Raw genomic sequence first — 20,224 nt, forward strand, 5'->3', positions numbered from 1 at the left:
AAGCGTGATTGGAATTTCAAAACTCTAGGGTTTGAAGTTTATTTGATTAAGGGGCTGTTTGGCTGAGCTTTTCAAAACAACTTATTTACTTATTTGCTTTTCTGAAAAGCAAATAAGTCAATAAGCTCTTTTGAAAAGCTTTAAAATGGAGCTTTTCAAAACAGCTTATTGACTTATTTGCTTTTCAGAAAGCAAATAAGCTCTTTTGAAAAGCTCAGCCAAACAGCCCCTAAATGGCATGAAGGAAAAGTTGGATGGCTTGCAAAGAAGCTGAGATAGATGGCGTGCAAAAAAGCTGCAGGGTTTAATTGGGGAGAAGGTTGGCCCAATGAATAAGCTGCAGAGTTTTAAATAATCTAGGTTATAATTTAAAAGCAGTCATTAATTCTTTTCATTTATTTAAATATAAAATCATTTTTAACTTATGTATGTATGTGGTCATGTATGTGTTTTAGAAAAAAGATAATATCATTTTTTAAAGAATTGATATCACCATTTTTAAAATAACTATGATTGGGGGAGGGCTTATAATCTCCATTTATTAGATAAAAATATATTGTTAGGGCTTTTTAAGTGGTTTATGTCTTCTTCTCCAAGAAGTCTACACTAATCGGCGGGAAGTTTGTAGTTAAATGTTGTTTAAAATTTACACGTCTCTCATAAATTTGCCCCTTGAAAACCCCTTCATGGTTTCACGCAAGGATTGAAATGGGAAGTAAGAACGCAAAGCAATGAACTGATCCTTGTTGAAGGTGAAGCCTTTTGCGATCGAAACGGGAAGTAATTTATTTTCTTGATTTAAGTTGTGATCGACTTACATTCCTGAGATTGGATCCCCTTTTGTCATTTTTAACAATTTCTACACAGGAATTATCAGCAGGTATGTTTGCATTTTAGTGTTGTTGTAATCTATGATTTTAATTTGTTGTTTTTTGACTGCTGGCACGCCAAGTGTTTGTTGTTTTGCCTGTGAGAAAATTAGTACAAATTATTAGATAGAGTTGCTCCTTTTGATTTGTAGACTAAAGGTTATTCTTTTCAAGTGCTAATCTGTATCTATACTATCTTATGAGTGAACACATTCGGACAAAAAGGTAATTTTACCACGATGTTAAGACACCTAAGTGAGTTTAGCATCTTAGGGGCTGTTTGGCTAAGCTTATTGGAATGACTTATTTACGTATTTGCTTATTTGAAAAGCAAATAAGTCATAATGGAATGACTTATTTACTTATTTACTTAGCCAAACAGCCCCTTAAAATGATTGTGAAATTACCCTTCTGTTCTTCTACTTGCCTAAAGAAACATCGAAAAAGAAAACCCTTATCAATAGATACGAGTAACTCAACAAGTTCGTTAGCAACTTTGTTTAGCTGCGTCGATGGACCCTTTGGCCTGTTTACTTATAATTTTTCTTTTGGTTCATGGGTCTATTATTAACAATCAATAGGCCGGTTCAAAACTGAACCAAACCGAACCGAAAGTTATGGTTATGGCTCAAAACCGAATCGAGCTAAATCAAGCCGAGCTGACTTGGATTTTATTCGAGTTGAGCTCAAGCCTCAAAATAGCACGATTTTGAGCTTGAGCTGAGCCAGCTCGATCTTAATTCAAGTTAAGCGGTCTATGAGGGTCGAGCACGACCCCCATATTAGTTTAGTGGGATCAACTAGAATAAAATCCGAGTCACTTAAATTAAAATCATCAACCTAATTGTTGTGTATTCTCCGCCGCATCGTGCGGGTCCCCTCTTGTAAATATGAAATAAATACGTGGACCTTTTCAGGTTGGATCTTGTACAAATTTATGAGAATAACTTATCACTTCCTCTACAATCACTATTATTCATCCCTCGTAAAATTCCATTTACCACTCTTTCACAATCACTATCATCTATAATCTATCCCTTCAAAGCAAATGGCTACTTTTCTTGCAAACAAATCTATACAAGGCGATGAAAACGAAAGAAATTTCAGTTTCCACAACGCATCAGCATTTTCCACGGACACGGTATGATATAAATTTATTACTATATTCTTGGTCTTGCTTAATCGTCTAGTACTGTAACTGGTTTCTAAGAAAAAAGGTCGGTTTTAGGTGTTCAAGTCTCGTCAAGATTTGCTTGATTGGGTGCAAAAGGTGGGACGTTCTCTCGGTTACGTTATTGTTACTAAAAGATCCAAGACACTATCAAGTGGGGTCATGACGAAAGTTAATCTTATGTGTGATCGTGGTGGTGTATGTAAAAGCAAAAGCTCTGTTAGAAATAGAGGGACGAAAAAGATTAATTGTCCATTTGAATTAATTGGGAAATATTGGGAGATGTATAATGTTTGGACGTTACGGGTGGTATGTGAAAAACATAATCATGAACCTATACTACATATGGAGGATCATCCGTATGCAATGCGATTGTCGGCTAATGAAACACGTTTGGTGTTTGATTTGTCAAGGAAGAATGTGAAACCTCATGCTATTTTATCAACACTAAAGGAGCAAAATAAGAATAACGTGTCTAAGGTCCGAACCATATATAATGCATGCCACAAGTTTCGGAAGACCCAACATGCAGGTAGAACTCAAATCCAGGTTGTTATGTAACTTATGTAATTTTTGTAGCAAGAATGCTATATATAACATTTGTTTGTATTACGATAATTTTAGAAAATAATAAGAGTAGTAGTTGTAATACTGTGAATATATATGGTTTAGATGATGAAGTCCAGAATAAAATTGATATAAATAATAGTTGATAGGATTAAATGTAGGGCTGCAAATGAACCAAACGAATTTGTTTGTGTTCGTTTGTTAAGGAAATATACGTCTTCACGCACTGTTCATGAACACTTACCGAACTAGATTTCCTATTCATGTTTGTTTGTCAAGGAAATGAACGTGTTCGTGTTTGTCTGTTTATTTTAGGTAACGAACGCAAAAAGTTGTCATGAACATAATATATAATACACTGATACTTATTAAATGTTGTATTTGTCAGGATTTTGAATTATTTAAATTAAATATAGTAACTAAAAACACTATTGATTATAAGCAGTGCTTAACGTTTTCAGTTCATGCTTTGTATGTTGTTTCAGAACCATTCACGAGACAAGTGGTTAACGGTGATGTAGTGGACCCTGCATACACATTTGATGCAAACAAGTTGAAGAGAACCGTTGATCACACAGACTCATTTGCTATTAATTACCAGGCGCAAGCGCTTGATTCAGCTAAACATGGGCCCGATACAAAATTTATAGAGACAAATCATGTGAATAATGTTTCTGTTGCAAATCCTGTGAGGGATGATGTGATTATGTATTATGATGGCGATTATCATACTGCTGTTGAGTCGACATATAAAGAAGACAAGAAGGTTGATAGTGATGTGGAAGTCGAAATAAAACATGATAAAGGTGAGTATGTTGAAGTTCAGTGCAATTCAGATATGGAGGAAGACTATTCACAGTATGATTCAATGCAAATGGCTAGTTTTCACACAAACGAATCGACCCAAGGTGGTGAAAATGAAAGAAATTCTGGTGTTGACAACATATCTGCATTTTTGACTGACATGGTATGATACAAGTTAGGGCTGTAAACGAACCGAACAAACTCGTGTTTGTGTTCGTTAAGAAAAATATGATGTTCGTGAACTGTTCGCGAACACATGACTAACAAAATTTTATGTTCGTGTTCGTTTGTCAAGGAAATTTAGTTGTTCGCGAACAGTTCGTGAACATTGGTCACGAACTCAAACGAACAATAAATTTGATTTGTTTTATAAAAAGAATCACCGATCGATGACGTTGGGTTCAATGTCAATTGAAGATGAGGATGAAGTAACGTCATGTAGGGGAAGTGACGCTGAACATTCAAAGAATCCAAGCTGAGGACGTAGGGTTTCAACTTTCAATACATTTAGATAAGGGTTTACTTTTTACTATTTTTTATATATTTATTAATTAATGTTTAGGAGGGAAAGTAAAACATTATAAACTTTTAACGAATGAACATAAACAAACGAACATGAACAAACGTAGACGAATGAACGTAAACAAACATATTACCGAATGGTCACGAACGCAGTCGAACAACTTGTTCGTTCATTTAGTTAATCGAACGAAGTATCTTGTTCGTGTTCGTTCATTTGCTAAACGAACGAACATACATGAACTTCCCGTCGAACGGTTCACGAACTGTTCGCTGAATGTTCGATTCGCTTACAACCCTAATATAAGTTTCTTGCTATATACTTGGTCTAGCTAAATAGTCTAGTTATGTAACCTGTTTTTAACAAAAAAAGTGAATTATAGGTGTTCAAGTCTCGTCAAGATTTGCTTGATTGGGTGCAAAAGACGGGATGTTCTCTTGGTTACGTTATTGTCACTAAAAGATCCAGGACATTACCAAGTGGGATCGTCACTAATATTGCACTTAGGTGTGATCGTGGTGGTATATACAAAAGTAAAAGCTCTTATATTAGAAATAGAGGGTCCAAAAAGACTAATTGTCCATTCGAATTGGTTGGAAAATACTGGAAGACGTATGATGTTTGGACATTACGGGTGATATGTGAAGATCATAATCATGAACCTACACCACATGTGAAAGATCATCCTTACGCAAGGCGACTGTCTGCTAATGAAACTCGTTTGGTGTTTGATTTGTCGAGGAAGAATGTGAAACCGCATGCTATTTTATCAACACTAAAGGAGCAAAATAAGAATAACGTGTCTACGATCAAAACCATATACAATGCATGCTACAAATTTCAGAGGATCCAAACTGCAGGTAGAATTCAACTCCAGGTTGTTATGTAACTTATGTCATTTTTGTAGCAAGAATGATATTTAGCTTTTTTTTTGAATTACAGTTGCTTTAGAAAATAATAACATTAATATAATAACCTAAATATATACGCTTTAGACTTTTACATGATAAAAACCCGAATTGTAATATCGATGATATAAATAATAATAATAATGATTATTATATAAACAATTTAATGACATTAATAGTGATAAGAAATTAGATAATGTGATAAAATATAAGGAAAACTAGATTTTAATAATCCCAAGATTGAAATATTAGCCGGCAATAGTCCCAACTAAGGAAATGTTTTGTGACTGTCTTAACTTTTAACCTATTTTCCCTTAATGATCCCGTACTAACTAAAAGTTAACCCAATTAGTTTTTGTTGACGTGAACTGCCACATAAGCAACCCACGTCATCAAAACTTTGCCACGTAAGTGGTTCACGTCATCAAAACTTTGACTTATTTACCACATAAGCAGTTCACGCCACCAAAACTTTGACTTTTTGCCACATAATAAAACAGTCCACGTCTGCAAAAACTAACTGGGTTAACTTTTAGTTAGTATGGGATCACTAATGAAAAATAGGTTAAAAGTTGGGGCTGTCACAAAACGTTTCCTTAAGAGTTAGTTGGGACTATTGCCGGTCAATGTGTCAAAGTTATGATTATTAAAATCCATTTTTCTTAAATATCAATAATTGATTTACAAGTGGTGCTTATCATTTTCAGTCCATGTTTTGTATATTGTTTCAGATACATTCACGAGACAACCAGTTAATGGTGATGAAAGGGCATCTCCAATAGTAGTGGACCCTGTATACACATTTGATGCAAACAAGTTGAAGAGAACCATTGATCACACAGATCCATTTGCTATTAAAAACCAGCTGCAAGAGCTTGATTCAGCTAAAAACGGGCATGGTGCGAAAGATACAGAAGAACTTCTTTTACAAAGAAAACAGATGCCGAGGCCTTCTTTTACAAGCGCCCACTCACTTCAGGCTGATTTAACGGAGACAAATCACGTGAAGGATGTTTCCATTGCAAATCATGTGAGGGACGGTGTGGTTACGTATTATAACGGCAATGAGCATAATACAAATGCATCAGATGCTGATGATGAATCCACATTTGATAGTGATACAGACGTTGAAATAAAAAACGATAAAGGTGAATATGTTGGAGTTCAATGCAATTCAGATAAGGAGGAAGACTATTCACAACATGATTCAAAGCAAATGGCTAGTTTTCTTACAAATAGATCATTCCAAGGTGATGAAAATGAAAGAAATTTCGGTGTCCACAAAACTTCAGCGTTTTCCACCAACATGGTATGATATAAATTTATTATCATTTACTTGGTCCTGCAAACTCATCTATAGAGGGTGTTTGAGATTGAGTTTGGAAATGACTTGTTGACTTATAGGCTTTTGCAAAAAGCCAGTAAGTTAAAAAAGTGTTTGGCATTGATAAAAATGCTTTTTATTTTGGCTTTTTGGAGAGGGGTAAAAAATTGTTTTCCAAAAGCTACAAAAACCTGACTTTTTAAATAGCTTTTTGGCTTTTTGAACATAAAATTACCAATTTATCCCCACCCGTTACCCTAAAGTCCTAAACCAGAATTTGTGTTACCTTTTCGAATTTCAATTCAATCACACGGCTAAAATCGTCAACGCTAATTAAATATTCACATTTCATTTCGAGACACATTTTTTTTGGCTGTACAGTTTTCACATCAGGTTAAATAATTTTTTATGTTAACAACAAATTCATTGCAATTTATTTATTCTTGGGATTTTTTATACATTTTTAGTTAGCTGCTTCTTTTTAGATAACTAGTATGATATATTTTGTAATTTTTTATATTATATATTTTGTAATTTTTTGATTATATTTTTTGTCCAAAAAATTGTTAAGTATATAATATATTATATCTAAGAGTGTCCTTTTTGGTAATTTAACATGAATAAGATAAGCCAAACACTTTTTAAAAAACAACTCATTGACTGATTGACTTTTCCAATCATAAAAGCTAATCCAAACACTTTTTTAAAACTCCTTTTGAAAAAGCTACAAGTCAAAAAGCACTTTGAAGTTAAATAAGCAAATCCAGACACCCTCATAGTAATGTAACTTGATTTTAACAAAGAGGTCAATTTTAGGTGTTCAAGTCTCGTCAAGATTTAATTGATTGGGCGCACAAGGTGGGACGTTCTCTTGGTTACGTTATTGTTACTAAAAGATCCACGACACTACCAAGTGGGGTCATGACTAAAATTCATCTTATGTGTGATCGTGGAGGTATATACAAAAGGAAAAGCTCTAATATTAGAAATAGCGGGTCCAAAAAGACTAATTGTCCGTTCAGATTGGGTGGAAAATACTGGAAGAAGTATGATGTTTGGACATTAAGGGTGATATGTGAAGATCATAATCATGAACCGACACTACACGTGAAGGATCATCCATATGCAAGGCGTTTGTCTGCTAATGAAACTCGTTTGGTGTTTGATTTGTCAAGGAAGAATGTGAAACCACAGGCTATTTTATCAACACTAAAGGAGCAAAATGAGAATAACATGTCTACGCTCAAAACCGTATATAATGCGCGCCAAAAATTTCGGAGGACCCAAACAAATACTCCTGTTGACTCAACAGATAAAGAAGACAAGAATGTCGATAGTGACGCAGATGTTGAAATACGACGTGATAAAGGTGAATATGTTGGAGTTCAATCTGATTCGGATATTGAAGAAGACGATTCGCAGGATGAAGCCAACGTTGATGGGTTAGCTGATATATGGAATGAAATGACTGTTGGACTAGAGTCCTCAAAGGTACATGATTTGCTAATCACTTTTATAAGAGTAAAGTACACGGATAGTCCTTGTGGTTTTCCAAAATTTTGGATCTGGTCCCTAGCTTTTCAAAAGTATACGGATGGCCCGTTGGTTTGCACTTTGTAACACGTTTATTCCCCAACTTTTGCCAAAAGTACATGGATGGTCCCTGTGGTTTGCATTTATAACACATTTAGTCTCTAACTTGCTCCTCCTGAAACCTTTAGATTTGTTAGATGGGGACTAAAGGCGTTACAAATTGCAAACCACAGGGACCATCCGTGCATTTTTGAAAACCTAGGGACCATATACAAAATTATGGAAAACCACAGGGACTATCCGCGTACTTCACTCCTATAATAGTCAATTCATCAAGTATTTTGGTTTGATTTTTCTTGTATATATGCGACTCCATAAATTATTATTACTCATCCTATAAGAGTAAATTGCCATTTTAGTCCCTGAGTTTTGTTCAAATATGCCAGTTTAGTCCAAATAGTTTTTTTTATGCATCTGGGTCCCTGACTTTTACATTTTGCTGCCATTTTGATCACAATGCCTAACTCCATCCATAAACCCCATCTGTAACCAGGGGTATTTTGGGGATTAACTTAAAAAATGTTTTCAGTTGCCATTTTGATCCAATTCCAAAAAATCAAAAAAAAATCCAAAAAATCAAAAAAATCAAAAAAAATTCCAAAAAATCAAAAAAATTCCAAAAAATTCAAAAAAATCTAAAAATAAAAAAAATTCTAAAAAATCATAAAAATTCTAAAAAATTCAAAAAAATTCTAAAAAAATCATAAAAATTCTAAAAAATTCAAAAAAAATCTAAAAATCAAAAAAATTCTAAAAATCCAAAAATCATTAAATGTTTCGGCATGAACCGTTTCGAACGCGAACCGTATCGAACCGAACCGTTTGGACCCGTACCGTATCGAACCGAACCGTTTCGACGCGAACCGTTTCGAGCCCGTACCTTACAAACCATTTGCTCATCCCTAATGCAAACAAACCATTAAAGATAGGCTACATGTATACACAGTTGAAAAGCAAACTAACAGTATCGACCAGTACAAACTTATACTATGAATCTTAACTATTTAGTTGGGCATGTGTATAACCCTCCATTACCCTTCACGATATCTTTCCTTGACACCATGCTTACATATAAAGAGAGAAAAAGATGAACCTGTGAGTTCGTAGAAACAATAGATTATTGCTTGAAATAACCTTAAATTCCAACTGGCCGAATGTAGTTTAAGTCATCTCATTCTATTCAATGAAATTAGGAATCCAATAAGTAGAGATAACATGCTTCTGCTATATAGTAAATACCAACAAAATCTTGATAGTTTATCCCCACCTCTCTCACCTTTTTACTTATTTAGTTCTTTAGGACATCTTCATGTTTCAACTATACAATTCTACACAAAATCACTCAATACCCGCTGATGATACAATTTCGAACGCGAACCGTATCGAACCGAACCGTTTGGACCCGTACCGTATCGAACCGAACCATTTCGACGCGAACCGTTTCGAGCCCGTACCGTATCGAACCCGAACCGTTTCGAGCCGAACCGTTTCGACGCGAACTGTTTCGAGCCCGTACCGTAACGAACCCGGAACGTACCGTATCGACCCGTACCGTATCGGTTCGAAACGGTTCGCGTTCGAAACGGTACGGTTCGAAACGGCAAGGTACGGTTCGAAACGGTACGGGTCGAAACGCTTCGCGTCGAAACGGTTCGGCTCGAAACGGTTCGGGTTCGAAACGGTACGGGTCGAAACGGTTCGGTTCGAAACGGTTCGCGTCGAAACGGTACGGTTCGAAACGGTTCGCGTCGAAACGGTACGGTTCGAAACGGTACGGGTCGAAACGGTTCGCGTCAAAACGGTTCGGCTCGAAACGGTTCGGGTTCGAAACGGTACGGGTCGAAACGGTTCGTGCCGAAACATTTAATGATTTTTGGATTTTTTAGAATTTTTTTGATTTTTAGATTTTTTTTGAATTTTTTAGAATTTTTATGATTTTTTAGAAATTTTTTGAATTTTTTAGAATTTTTATGATTTTTTAGAATTTTTTTTGATTTTTAGATTTTTTTGAATTTTTTGGAATTTTTTTGATATTTTGGAATTTTTTTGATTTTTTGGAATTTTTTTGATTTTTTGGAATTGGATCAAAATGGCAACTGAAAACATTTTTTAAGTTAATGCCCAAAATACCCCTGGTTACAGATGTGGTTTATGGATGGAGTTAGGCATTGTGATCAAAATGGCAGCAAAATGTAAAAGTCAGGGACCCAGATGCACAAAAAAAACTATTTGGACTAAACTGGCATATTTAGACAAAACTCAGGGACTAAAATGGCAATTTACTCCTCCTATAATTACAGGATGCTGATATGGACCTTTCAGTCAATCAACATGGAAAAGAAAATGAAGAAGAATGCGATCATTCTTTTATAATGAAAGAAGACATTGGTTATGTTTGCCGTGTGTGTGGAGTAGTTGAAAGGAGTATTGAATCCATTATTGAGTTTCAGCACCCCAAGGTACGTTTTGTTTAATTAATCATATTATAAAAACGTTGATATCTTGCATGTGGCAGCAACTTATGACATTATGTTATTGTATTTCATTTTAATACAGAGATCAAAGAGTACAAAAACATATCATTATGAAGGCCGATCTGATAAACCACGAGAATCAGCTGGTGCGGTTCTCGATGGAGTGAAAACACCGGGAAAAGATTTCTCTGTGGTAGAAGTATCGGCTCATCCAAGGCATAAAAACCAAATGAAACCCCATCAAACTGAGGGCTTTAATTTTCTCGTAAGTAACTTAGTTTCCGATGATCCAGGTGGCTGCATCCTGGCCCACGCTCCAGGATCCGGGAAAACGTTCATGCTCATCAGTTTTATCCAAAGCTTTATGGCTAAATATCCGGATGCAAGACCGTTAGTGGTTCTACCAAGAGGTATTGTAGCCACCTGGAAGAAAGAATTCAAAAGGTGGCAAGTTGAAGACATACCCCTCTTTGACTTTTATTCCCAAAAAGCCGATAACCGGGCTCAACAACTTGAAGTGCTGAAACAATGGGCCAACACACGGTCCATACTGTTTCTCAGCTACAAACAGTTCTCCATAATAGTGTGTGACAATGACAGAAGCACAGTTTCCGCCACCTGTCAAGAAATACTGTTGACATTCCCGTCACTTGTGATATTAGACGAGGGCCACACTCCAAGAAACAAGGACACTGACGTTTTCACGTCTGTTGAAAAGGTTCAAACTCCGAGAAAAGTGGTTCTTTCTGGAACACTCTACCAAAATCACGTGTGCGAGGTCTTCAATATCCTGAACCTTGTTCGACCAAGGTTCTTGAAAATGGAGGATTCTAAAACAATAAGAAGACGTATTATGAGTAGAGTGTCGATAGAAACCCGGAGAAACCTTTGCAAGAAGAACACTGACATCGAGTTTTGCGAGCTGGTTGAACATACGTTACTCAAGGATGATGAGAATTTTAAAAGAAAGGTTACGATTATCGAAGATTTACGGGAGATGACGAAATATGTTCTTCACTACTACAAAGGGGATTTCTTGGAAGAGCTTCCGGGCCATGTCGATTTTTCTGTCTTTTTAAATCTTACCATGAGGCAAAGACGGGAAGTCAACGATTTGAAAAATATGTCGAGAAAATTCAAAGTTAGTGCTGATGGTAGTGCCCTTTACGTCCACCCGGAACTCAAGTCTCTTGTAAATTCCGCAACTAACGACAAAAACGATGACACCATACACAAAAAAATTGACGCACTTTTGGAGAATTTGGATGAGAGTGAAGGTGTGAAGGCTAAGTTTTTTCTCAATCTACTTCGTCTTTGTGAATCCAGTGGGGAAAAACTTCTTGTTTTCGGTAATTATCTATTCCCGTTAACTTTCTTACTACAGTTGACCAAGAAAGTCAAAGGGTGGAGACTAAACAAGGAAATATTCATGATAACCGGAGATCATGACAATGAAGAGCGCGAGGTGGCAGTGGATGCATTCAACAACACTAATGATGCCAAAGTGTTTTTCGGGTCAATAAAGGCTTGTGGGGAGGGTATATCATTAGTTGGAGCTTCTAGAGTTATAATATTGGATGTGCATTTGAACCCTTCTGTGACCCGTCAAGCAATAGGTCGGGCTTTTCGACCCGGGCAGGTGAGAAAGGTGTATACTTATCGATTAGTTGCTGCGGGTTCTCCTGAAGAGAAAGATCATACCACTTGCTACAGGAAGGAATCCATTGCAAAAATGTGGTTTGAATATAACGAGTACTGTGGCAAAAATGATTTTGAGATGGAGAAAATCGATATAAAAGATTGTGGTGATCGGTTTCTTGAAACTCCATGGTTGAATGAAGATGTAACTGCATTATATACAAGGTTCGTAAATTACCTCTATCTAGAAGTGCCAAAATTGGCGGGTTGAGTAACGGGTCATGCATGGCAGTTTCATGTCGAACTGGCCTTTTTTTAGAATGGGCCAGATTTGACTGTCCACAAACACTTTTTTTTTCCTACCAATACTTTAGGTTTTAAATTATGGTTAAGAAACTTTATTATACAATAATAATTTTGTAAAAAAAAAAAAAACAATTTAGGAGGTCTAAATGCAATTTAGTTCATTCTGAGTGAATTTATAATCTGTTTTTGAGTAAAATGCCATTTTCGTCCCTCAGGTTTGGTCAGTTTTGTGACTTTTGTCCAAAGGTTTGTTTTTTCGTATCCGGATCTAAAAGGTTTGAAATCTTGCCATTTTCATATGGTTCGTTAACTCCATCCATTTTTCTCCGTTAAGCCAGGGGTATTTTCGTCTTTTTTGTTATTCGGTCTTTTTCACTTTATGTACAAGCATTTAGCATAATGTACAAGTATTCAAAAGACCAAATTGCCCTTTAAGTTAACAAAAAAGACGAAAATACCCCTGATTTAAACGGAGAAAAATGGATGGAGTTAACGAGCCGGATGAAAATGACAACATTTGAAACCTTTTGGATCCAGATGCGAAAAAACAAACCTTTGGACGAAAATCGCAAAACTGGTCAAACCTCAGGGATGAAAATGGTATTTTACTCTTTTTTTTTTTTTTTTTTTTTTTTTTTCCATTTAACCTCCTAAGAGTCAATGTATAACCCAAATCAACCTGTTACCCACAGATGGGTCGAAATTGCTTCCTTTACTTGTATCGAAGGCAATATATACCCAAATCAACCCATTTACGCATAAATGTGACCTTTAATCTGATTTAGCTTTCTCATGTGTTATGTTTAGATCATGACGAGTGATGAGGCGAACCATAGTGACATTTCTCTACGTTCGGATTTATTGTTGACCGCGGAAGTTGAAATATTCGGCTTTAGGTTTTGTATATTGTAATCCAGTGTTGTTGGCTGTAAATTATCACCTCATGCAATAAATGGCAAATTTGAAATATTATGGTAAAGAAGTTATATGCATCTTATCTTTACAGTTATACATTTAGTTTCTGTTTCGCGTCCTGTTTTCTTCACACTACTTGATAATAAATCAAGAAGTTTAACAAAATGTTCATTTGATGATTCGAATAAAGCCACCCGCCAGTGTTCTCTCATGCTACAAAATCATGTAACAAGTGAGAAGATCCATAACGTTGTTGTTGGTTATCTGAACTCACACCGTCAAAATCGACTGCCTCTTGCCCCACTGACGAACCACTGTCACCGTCACCTTTTCCATGAGAAGCCATTGGTGGTAAGCCGCCATCTTCAGAGTGTTGTAACCCGAGTGTAAGCGATACTAACTGTGGTGGCATCTGATATGCTGCCGCCATAAGCCGCTCGTGTTCACCTCTGTTAGACTGAACCATCATGTGTTGGAAATCTGAGTCATTGCTGGTTCCTATTAATTCAACATTAGGAGCTTGATTCGAGTCGAATCCAGAGGCTGCAGTGCTTTGGTTCAGATCTTCTTGGTCAACAGAAGTCTTTCGATCGCCTTTCGTGGTTTTGGGTGCGATTTCTGATGAAGAATTTGATTCTATTTCTGGATCTCCAGCTTCCTCTTTGTACATTTCTTCCACCATTGGCTTCCATAAACGAACTCTTGCGTTTATAAACCAGTTTGAGACCTGCACAATTACAAATTCAATCAGTTCCAATTAGCTCTGCGGCCTGACGATTCATGGGTCGAACCCGGACACTATATATAACTGAAAATTGTGTCACACATGAACTCGAACACGCTAGTGTATACATAGGTTGACACGCATGGGCGAAGTATAGATGGGGCGGGGAGGGGCGCCCGACCCCCCGAACTTTTCGCTCAGTAGTGTTATATATGTAGTTTTCGTATAGAAATTTTTGGGTATATACGTTTTCGACCCCCCGTCATTAGGGTCAAGCTTCGCCACTGTTGACACGAACATGAGCCGCTTAACCCAACAATTAAATATTTTTTACATATTAGTATGTTAAAGTTCTAAATTTACATGTTATTTTATTTCTTTAAGCAGTTATGCTTAAACAATGCCAACTTATTTTTGAACTTTTACATCTCAAGATAGAAGAAAGAATAAAATGCCATATTCATCCTTAAGGTTTTGCCAGTTTTGCGACTTTCGTCCAAAAGTTTGTTTTTCCGCATCTGGATCCAAAAGGTTTGAAAATTTTCCATTTTCATCTGGCTCGTTAACTAAATCCATTTTTCTCCGTTAAGCCAGGGGTATTTTTGTTAACTTAAAAAACAATTCAGTCTTTTTACATAAAGTGGAAAAGACCAAATTTCCCTTTAAGTTAATAAAAAAATATGGAAATACCGTTGCTGTAATAGAGAAAAATGGATGGCGTTAACGAGCTGGATGAAAATGGCAAGATTTCAAACCTTTTGAATCCAGTTGCGGATAAACAAACCTTTGGACGAAAGGCGCAAAAATGGCCTAACCCCATGGACGAAAATGACATTTTACTCTAAAAGAAAACTTAAATAGTTTTAAGTTATTATATATAGTAAATTTTTAAAAAATAAACAAATGGGTTAGACGGGTCAGTCCGTGAACCCGCCGGATTCACACGAACCGTTTAGCTAAACATGTTCAGGGTTTGACCCATGAATTTCGTGTTAGGTTTGTGTCATGTTAGAGATTGGAATTGGAATTTCCTATTCCTGTGTATCAAGATTCTCAAGTATGATATTTGACCTGACTCCTGGTCAACCCAGTTTGTCTTGCTAGCATGGTCTTGTCTGAATCTTTAGGATACCTGAAGAGATAAAAAGAAAAATGGTTCATTCCGGATGATAATATTTGTAATTATGTAAATAGATCCATTGATTACTACAAAAGAAAAGGTAATAAGTATTTACGGATGAAGAAAGTGCTCAAACAACCAAGCACGAAGAATCGACACAGAGGTTTCAGGAAGGCCTCGTTGTGGTCTCCAAGTATGTTGTTGCATCATCCCGAGCTGCTGAAGTGCTCGTTGTTGCCTTAGCTGTTGATCCACAAACCGAAGCCTGGAAATCCCGACTCCTTTCTCATTTGCGGTAGAATCAGCCTCCCCGAGACTTCTATGAGTCGCTTTTATTTGACCATTTATCGCGTCTCTCAAACAACGGAAATGGCGTGAAATCGTTTGCAGCGCGAGTGCTGTGTAGGGCTTAGCAGCCCCACATCCCGCGATCACATCAAATGCCGATACAACAATCTGCATTTGATGATAGTATTGCTTGTACCTTCTGTCAACCTGTCCATGTAAAGTGTACATCAAGCAAGAAGTAGGAGTTGACTTTCAGGGTCAAACATATAAGTTTTCATCTTTGCAATCCATATGAATTTCTGACTTGTTTTTAATAGACAAATGTTGGTTAAGTTGGTGTTTTAAGTAGGTGATACATTTTGTAATCGAGTCGAGCCTGGGCTCGAGCTAGAACTTAAACGAGCCAACTCGGCTCGGCTTGTTTATTTTTTCAAGCTGAAAAGTCGAGCTCAAGCTCGGCTCGTAAAAATTTTGAGCCTTTTTAAATTTTTTTTTTTTTTTTTTACAAATATTGATAACGCCACGAGCCATCAAGCCGAGCCACGAGTCGGGCAACCCAGGCTCGAGCTCGGCTCGATTACAAAACGAGCTAACTCGGCTCGAAAACAAAACGAGCTTTTGCAAGCTTTTTAAACACTCCTATACATTTAGGAGTATTTGGTGTTCTTTTGCAACAAATTGGTATCTAACTTGTATTCAAAAAGGAACATGTTTGACCTTAAAAAGTCAAAACATACAGGCAACTCACCTCTTCCAGCATAGAAATCAACTTCATCATCTTGTTCTGCAAATCCTGTTTTTCAGCAGCCGAGAGTTCGTTCGCTTCTTGTTGATTCGACGACGCTACATTCTTCGCTTCACTATCGATCTCTTTCGAACAATCCATCGCTTCTTTCCTAGCATTATGCTGTTTCAAAGCTTTACCAACATTAACAATCTCATCAAGCAGTTGCTGTGCCGCTTTTAAGTACTTCGAATCCGTAATCCCCCTCGACCCGTTTCCCATTCCATAGGGAGAATTAGAAACATCTGTTTTGATAGAGTCGGAATCCGCACTCAAAAACGAAGAGAACCCCATGTTGGGATTCCTGTAATCACCGGAATGGAATTGGATTCCGGCCGGTTGAATATGCGAACCCAGACTCAGTGATAGTCCTTGTCCTTGCGAATTTCGACTACCCATTTGATCCATTAACATCATTCCATGATTCCTACCGTCTCTCCATGGTTCGCCAATGCTCGAGAGGAGTTCTTGATGCGATACAACGTTGGAATCGTGAACTCCTATGTTTGGAATGTCAATGCAGCTGTTGAGCTGCTGGGAGTTTCCAGCGAGTGAACCGGAAAACTCTCCGGCTGAAGTTGATGAGTAGTTCATATACATCATCTCGTTGTTTCCGGCGAGAATGGGTGGTTCCGATGAGTATGATTGCTGTAGAGGTTCTCTTAAGTAGAGCATTGGAGTTGAATCTCTTGCATTTTCTGAACTTCTTATGTAAGATGACATTTCTTCAAGTCTTTCTATTTAACTTTCTGCAACAATTTAAACCATTAAAGTGGAAAAATTTTGAATCTTTTTGAAGGATGATACAATAAACAGAAATAAATTCAAATTTTTAAATGATTAAAATCTTGGCATCTTTCCAGGGACAATTTAGTAGAAAACTTCTACACATTCTAGAAAGGATTTTTTTAAATATAGCACAAAAAGTCACCATAATCGACAGCTTGTGTTTTGTTAAACGAAAAAGTCAGATTAATACAATAATTTTGAAAAGTCAAAATGAAGTCATTTTGGCATAAAAAATTTGATTTTTATGAGGATTAATAAAACTTTTATGCATAATCACTACAGTGGATCTTCAAAGCCAAAAAGATGAGTTTTTTTATGAAAAAAAAGAGCACAAAAAAATGTTTTTTCTTAAAGGAGCACAACAATGAAGAAGTTTTTATTAAAAAAACACAGAAAAAGATTGATTTTTTTATGAAATAAAACACAAAAAAGGTTGAATTTTCATTAAAGATAACACCAAAAAAGATTGAATTTTCATTAAAGAAAACACAATAAAAGATTGAACTTTTATTAAAGAAACACACAAAAAAGACTGAACTTTTATTAAAGAAAAAGCACAGAAAGAGAAGAAGAAGTAGTAAAGTTGGGGAGGACATGAACATAAAAGCAATAAGTACTTGAAGTTTGTTTGTATACACAACCTCACATGTTATGCATAAAGATATTCCCTGTTTGGTTTGCCTGTATCAAACAAGGTAAATTTGCAGATAACTTCCAACTTTTTCTATATTCCCAAAATGCCCTTCTTTCATCTTCATCAATCATCAATCTTTTCTAAGGAAATTACAGAAACAAACCCATTCTTGTTTTTCTTTTTGTACAAATATTTGATCAAATTTTGAGATGAACCCATGTAAAGAAACAAAACAGTTGTATAAAAATGACTTTAATTCATTAGAAAAATCATTGTAACATTTATAAGAAAGTTAAACAAACAAACAAACAGACCCAATTTTGTTTCTTCACTAAAACTTGATTAATTTCAATATCAACCCATAAAAATGAAATAACACTTTTATGAGAAAAAAAAACCCTTATGTCATGATGACTCTTTCAAACTTTCATATGAAAGGTAAATATTAGATAAAATTCAAGAATCCCATGAAGGAAAAATAATGTTCTTGATGGTCATATAAATCATACAAAGCAAAAAAAAAAAAAAAAGTCAACAGATTAGGTTTCAAAAAATAAAAAAAAATATATATAAAAAAAATTGTTACCTGAAATTATGTCATGGATGTGTGGTTGTGGGGAACAAATTATGCACAAGGATGATCCCAAGACCAGATTTTCATAGAGTCTTGGAATTCAAAATCACAATAACTATGGAGCTGCCCGAACTGCCCGGAATTCAGAGAACAGTAGTAGTGCTCAGCATTGAAAGTAAGAGAGAGAGAGACAAGTGGTTTCAGTTCTGAGATTTTAATGAATATTTTGATAATGATGATGATGTTGTTGTTGTATCATTCCTTCATCAATGAATCAAAATATCAAAAAAAAATCATAACTCCTTTTTAAGTTTATGTATGTGTATGAACATCCTTTGTCAAGAAAAAGCAAAAAGAAGAACTGAATTTCACTTTCAAGATATTTCTCTCTCATCCACTCTCTCTCTCTCTCTCTCTATATATATATATATACACAATATATATATGTTTTGTAGCTATTATCTGATGTTGCTTCAATGGACTTCCCTTTCTATCTTTGTTTTTTCTTGGCCTCTTTTTGTTTCTCTATCTCTAAAAATATCTGTTTCTCTCACTAGAAGAGGGAATATCTTATACCTAGCTGTTGTTGATGATGATGTTTGGTTAAGGAGAGTAGTCTCTAACAACCAGTTGGTAGACCTAAACTAAAACCTCCCTTAAACCTCTCTCTCTCTCTCTCTAGAGTTGAACCTCCTCACCTTTGTCTTTCTAATTTCTATAATATAATCTTGACTTGAGCATGAGATGAAAGGTCTCAGTTGCTTCAATGTCTACCAGATAATCAATCATTTTCTTTCTATTTTAAATTCTTTTAAGAGTTAATTACTGTTTTCGTCCTTGTGGTTTGTCAAAAATCACTATTTCAGACCACTAGTTTAAAAATTGCGATTTCAGTCCCTGTGGTTTCACTTTCGTAACCATTTCAGTCCCTCTCGTAACCATTTCAGTCCCTGTACTTAACAGAATAATGGATTGAAATGGTTACGAAAGTGAAACCACAGGGACTGAAATGGTTACGAAAGTGAAACCATAGGGACTGAAATCGCAATTTTTAAACTAATGGACTAAAATAGTGATTTTTGACAAACCACAGGGACGAAAACAGTAATTAACTCTTCTTTTAAAATAAAATTAGAGTAAACTGTCATTTTGGTCCCTGTGGTTTGGGCACTTTTACCATTTTAGTCCAAATCTCAAACTTTTTAAATCTGGGTCCCTGTGGTTTTACTTTTATTGCCATTTTAGTCCAAAATTCAAAAACCTTCTTTTTTAACTGTTGAAAACTGGTTGTTTTGTCTTTTTGTGTAGGGGCATTTTTGTCCATCTCAGGTTTATTATAACATATCAATAACTAATAACCAGTTTTCAACAGTTAAAAAAGACAAAACAACCAGTTTTTAACAGTTAAAAAATGGGGTTTTTGAATTTTGGACTAAAATGACAATAAAAGTGAAACCACAGTGACCAAGATTTAAAAAGTTTGAGATTATGACTAAAATGGCAAAAGTGCCAAACCGCAGGGACCAAAATGGTAGTTTACTCATAAAATTAATATTAATTTTGGTTGTAGTTTTCCAGAGTTGAAATTACTAAATCCAAAGTTGTATGCAGATTTTAATGCATATGTTACAATTTAGTTTATGATTGTATTGGATCTTGGACATTATTGAACCCAAGACCACTCCCTTTCAAGGTGTTTAAAGACATTGTCTTTGCCAATAGACCACCACCCTGTTGACATTATTTGAACGCTTTAAAATCTTATTTTTACATGTTCTATACGTTTTTTTTTAATTTTTTTAAAGGCAAATATGGATCACTGGGGTATTATCGTGCCACCAGCAGAACCATCCGATCATATCCATCTCCACTAGGCTATAATGCTTATACACCAATTCAGAAGGAAACCTAATAAATCTGGGAAAAACCCACTTGTGGGAATCGAACCTAGGACCTAATGGTACCTAAGCTTTATCTCACCCCCAATATGCCATTAGGCTATAATACTATGAGCTCCTATACGTTTGATTAATAGGTCAATATGGAGCATACGCTTGAATATGCTCCATATTGTTTAATATGGAGTGTATAGGCACCCCAATCAGACAACAACTGTCAGTTCTGGCTGTTAAAAGTTAGACCTATATGTTTCACATTGCCCAACATATAGCATATAGGGGGCACCTATACGCTCCATATTAAGTAGCGTATACGCTTCATAT

The 20,224-nt window shown here is 35.8% G+C and overlaps 2 protein-coding genes across 4 annotated transcripts; one reads left to right on the forward strand and one right to left on the reverse strand.

Moving 5' to 3' along the window:
• Window positions 1-581: 581 nt before the first annotated feature.
• On the forward strand, window positions 582-13,146 carry LOC110929169. Of its 3 annotated transcripts, none has more exons than XM_022172289.2 (10): window positions 582-880; window positions 1,787-2,010; window positions 2,098-2,572; window positions 3,093-3,574; window positions 4,314-4,791; window positions 5,571-6,148; window positions 6,980-7,654; window positions 10,057-10,215; window positions 10,313-12,093; window positions 12,982-13,146. In XM_022172289.2, exons 2-10 carry the CDS (start codon window positions 1,918-1,920, stop codon window positions 12,986-12,988), a joined length of 4,728 nt encoding a protein of 1,575 aa, XP_022027981.1. In that variant the 5' UTR covers window positions 582-880; window positions 1,787-1,917; the 3' UTR covers window positions 12,989-13,146. The 3 variants fall into 3 exon arrangements, with proteins under 3 accessions (XP_022027981.1, XP_022027982.1, XP_035843815.1); XM_022172290.2 differs by lacking the exon at window positions 582-880 and adding an exon at window positions 1,075-1,124; XM_035987922.1 differs by lacking the exon at window positions 582-880 and adding an exon at window positions 1,075-1,094.
• Window positions 13,124-18,699, reverse strand: LOC110929170 (BEL1-like homeodomain protein 7). The gene is made up of 5 exons (XM_022172291.2): window positions 18,015-18,699; window positions 15,970-16,754; window positions 15,049-15,428; window positions 14,885-14,945; window positions 13,124-13,816 (listed from the first exon to the last, which is right to left on the reverse strand). Exons 2-5 carry the CDS (start codon window positions 16,726-16,728, stop codon window positions 13,298-13,300), a joined length of 1,719 nt encoding a protein of 572 aa, XP_022027983.1. The 5' UTR covers window positions 16,729-16,754; window positions 18,015-18,699; the 3' UTR covers window positions 13,124-13,297.
• Window positions 18,700-20,224: the final 1,525 nt, after the last annotated feature.

The sequence above is a fragment of the Helianthus annuus genome, chromosome 3 (genome assembly GCF_002127325.2).
Source record: "Helianthus annuus cultivar XRQ/B chromosome 3, HanXRQr2.0-SUNRISE, whole genome shotgun sequence".
NCBI classification, from domain to species: Eukaryota; Viridiplantae; Streptophyta; class Magnoliopsida; order Asterales; family Asteraceae; genus Helianthus; species Helianthus annuus.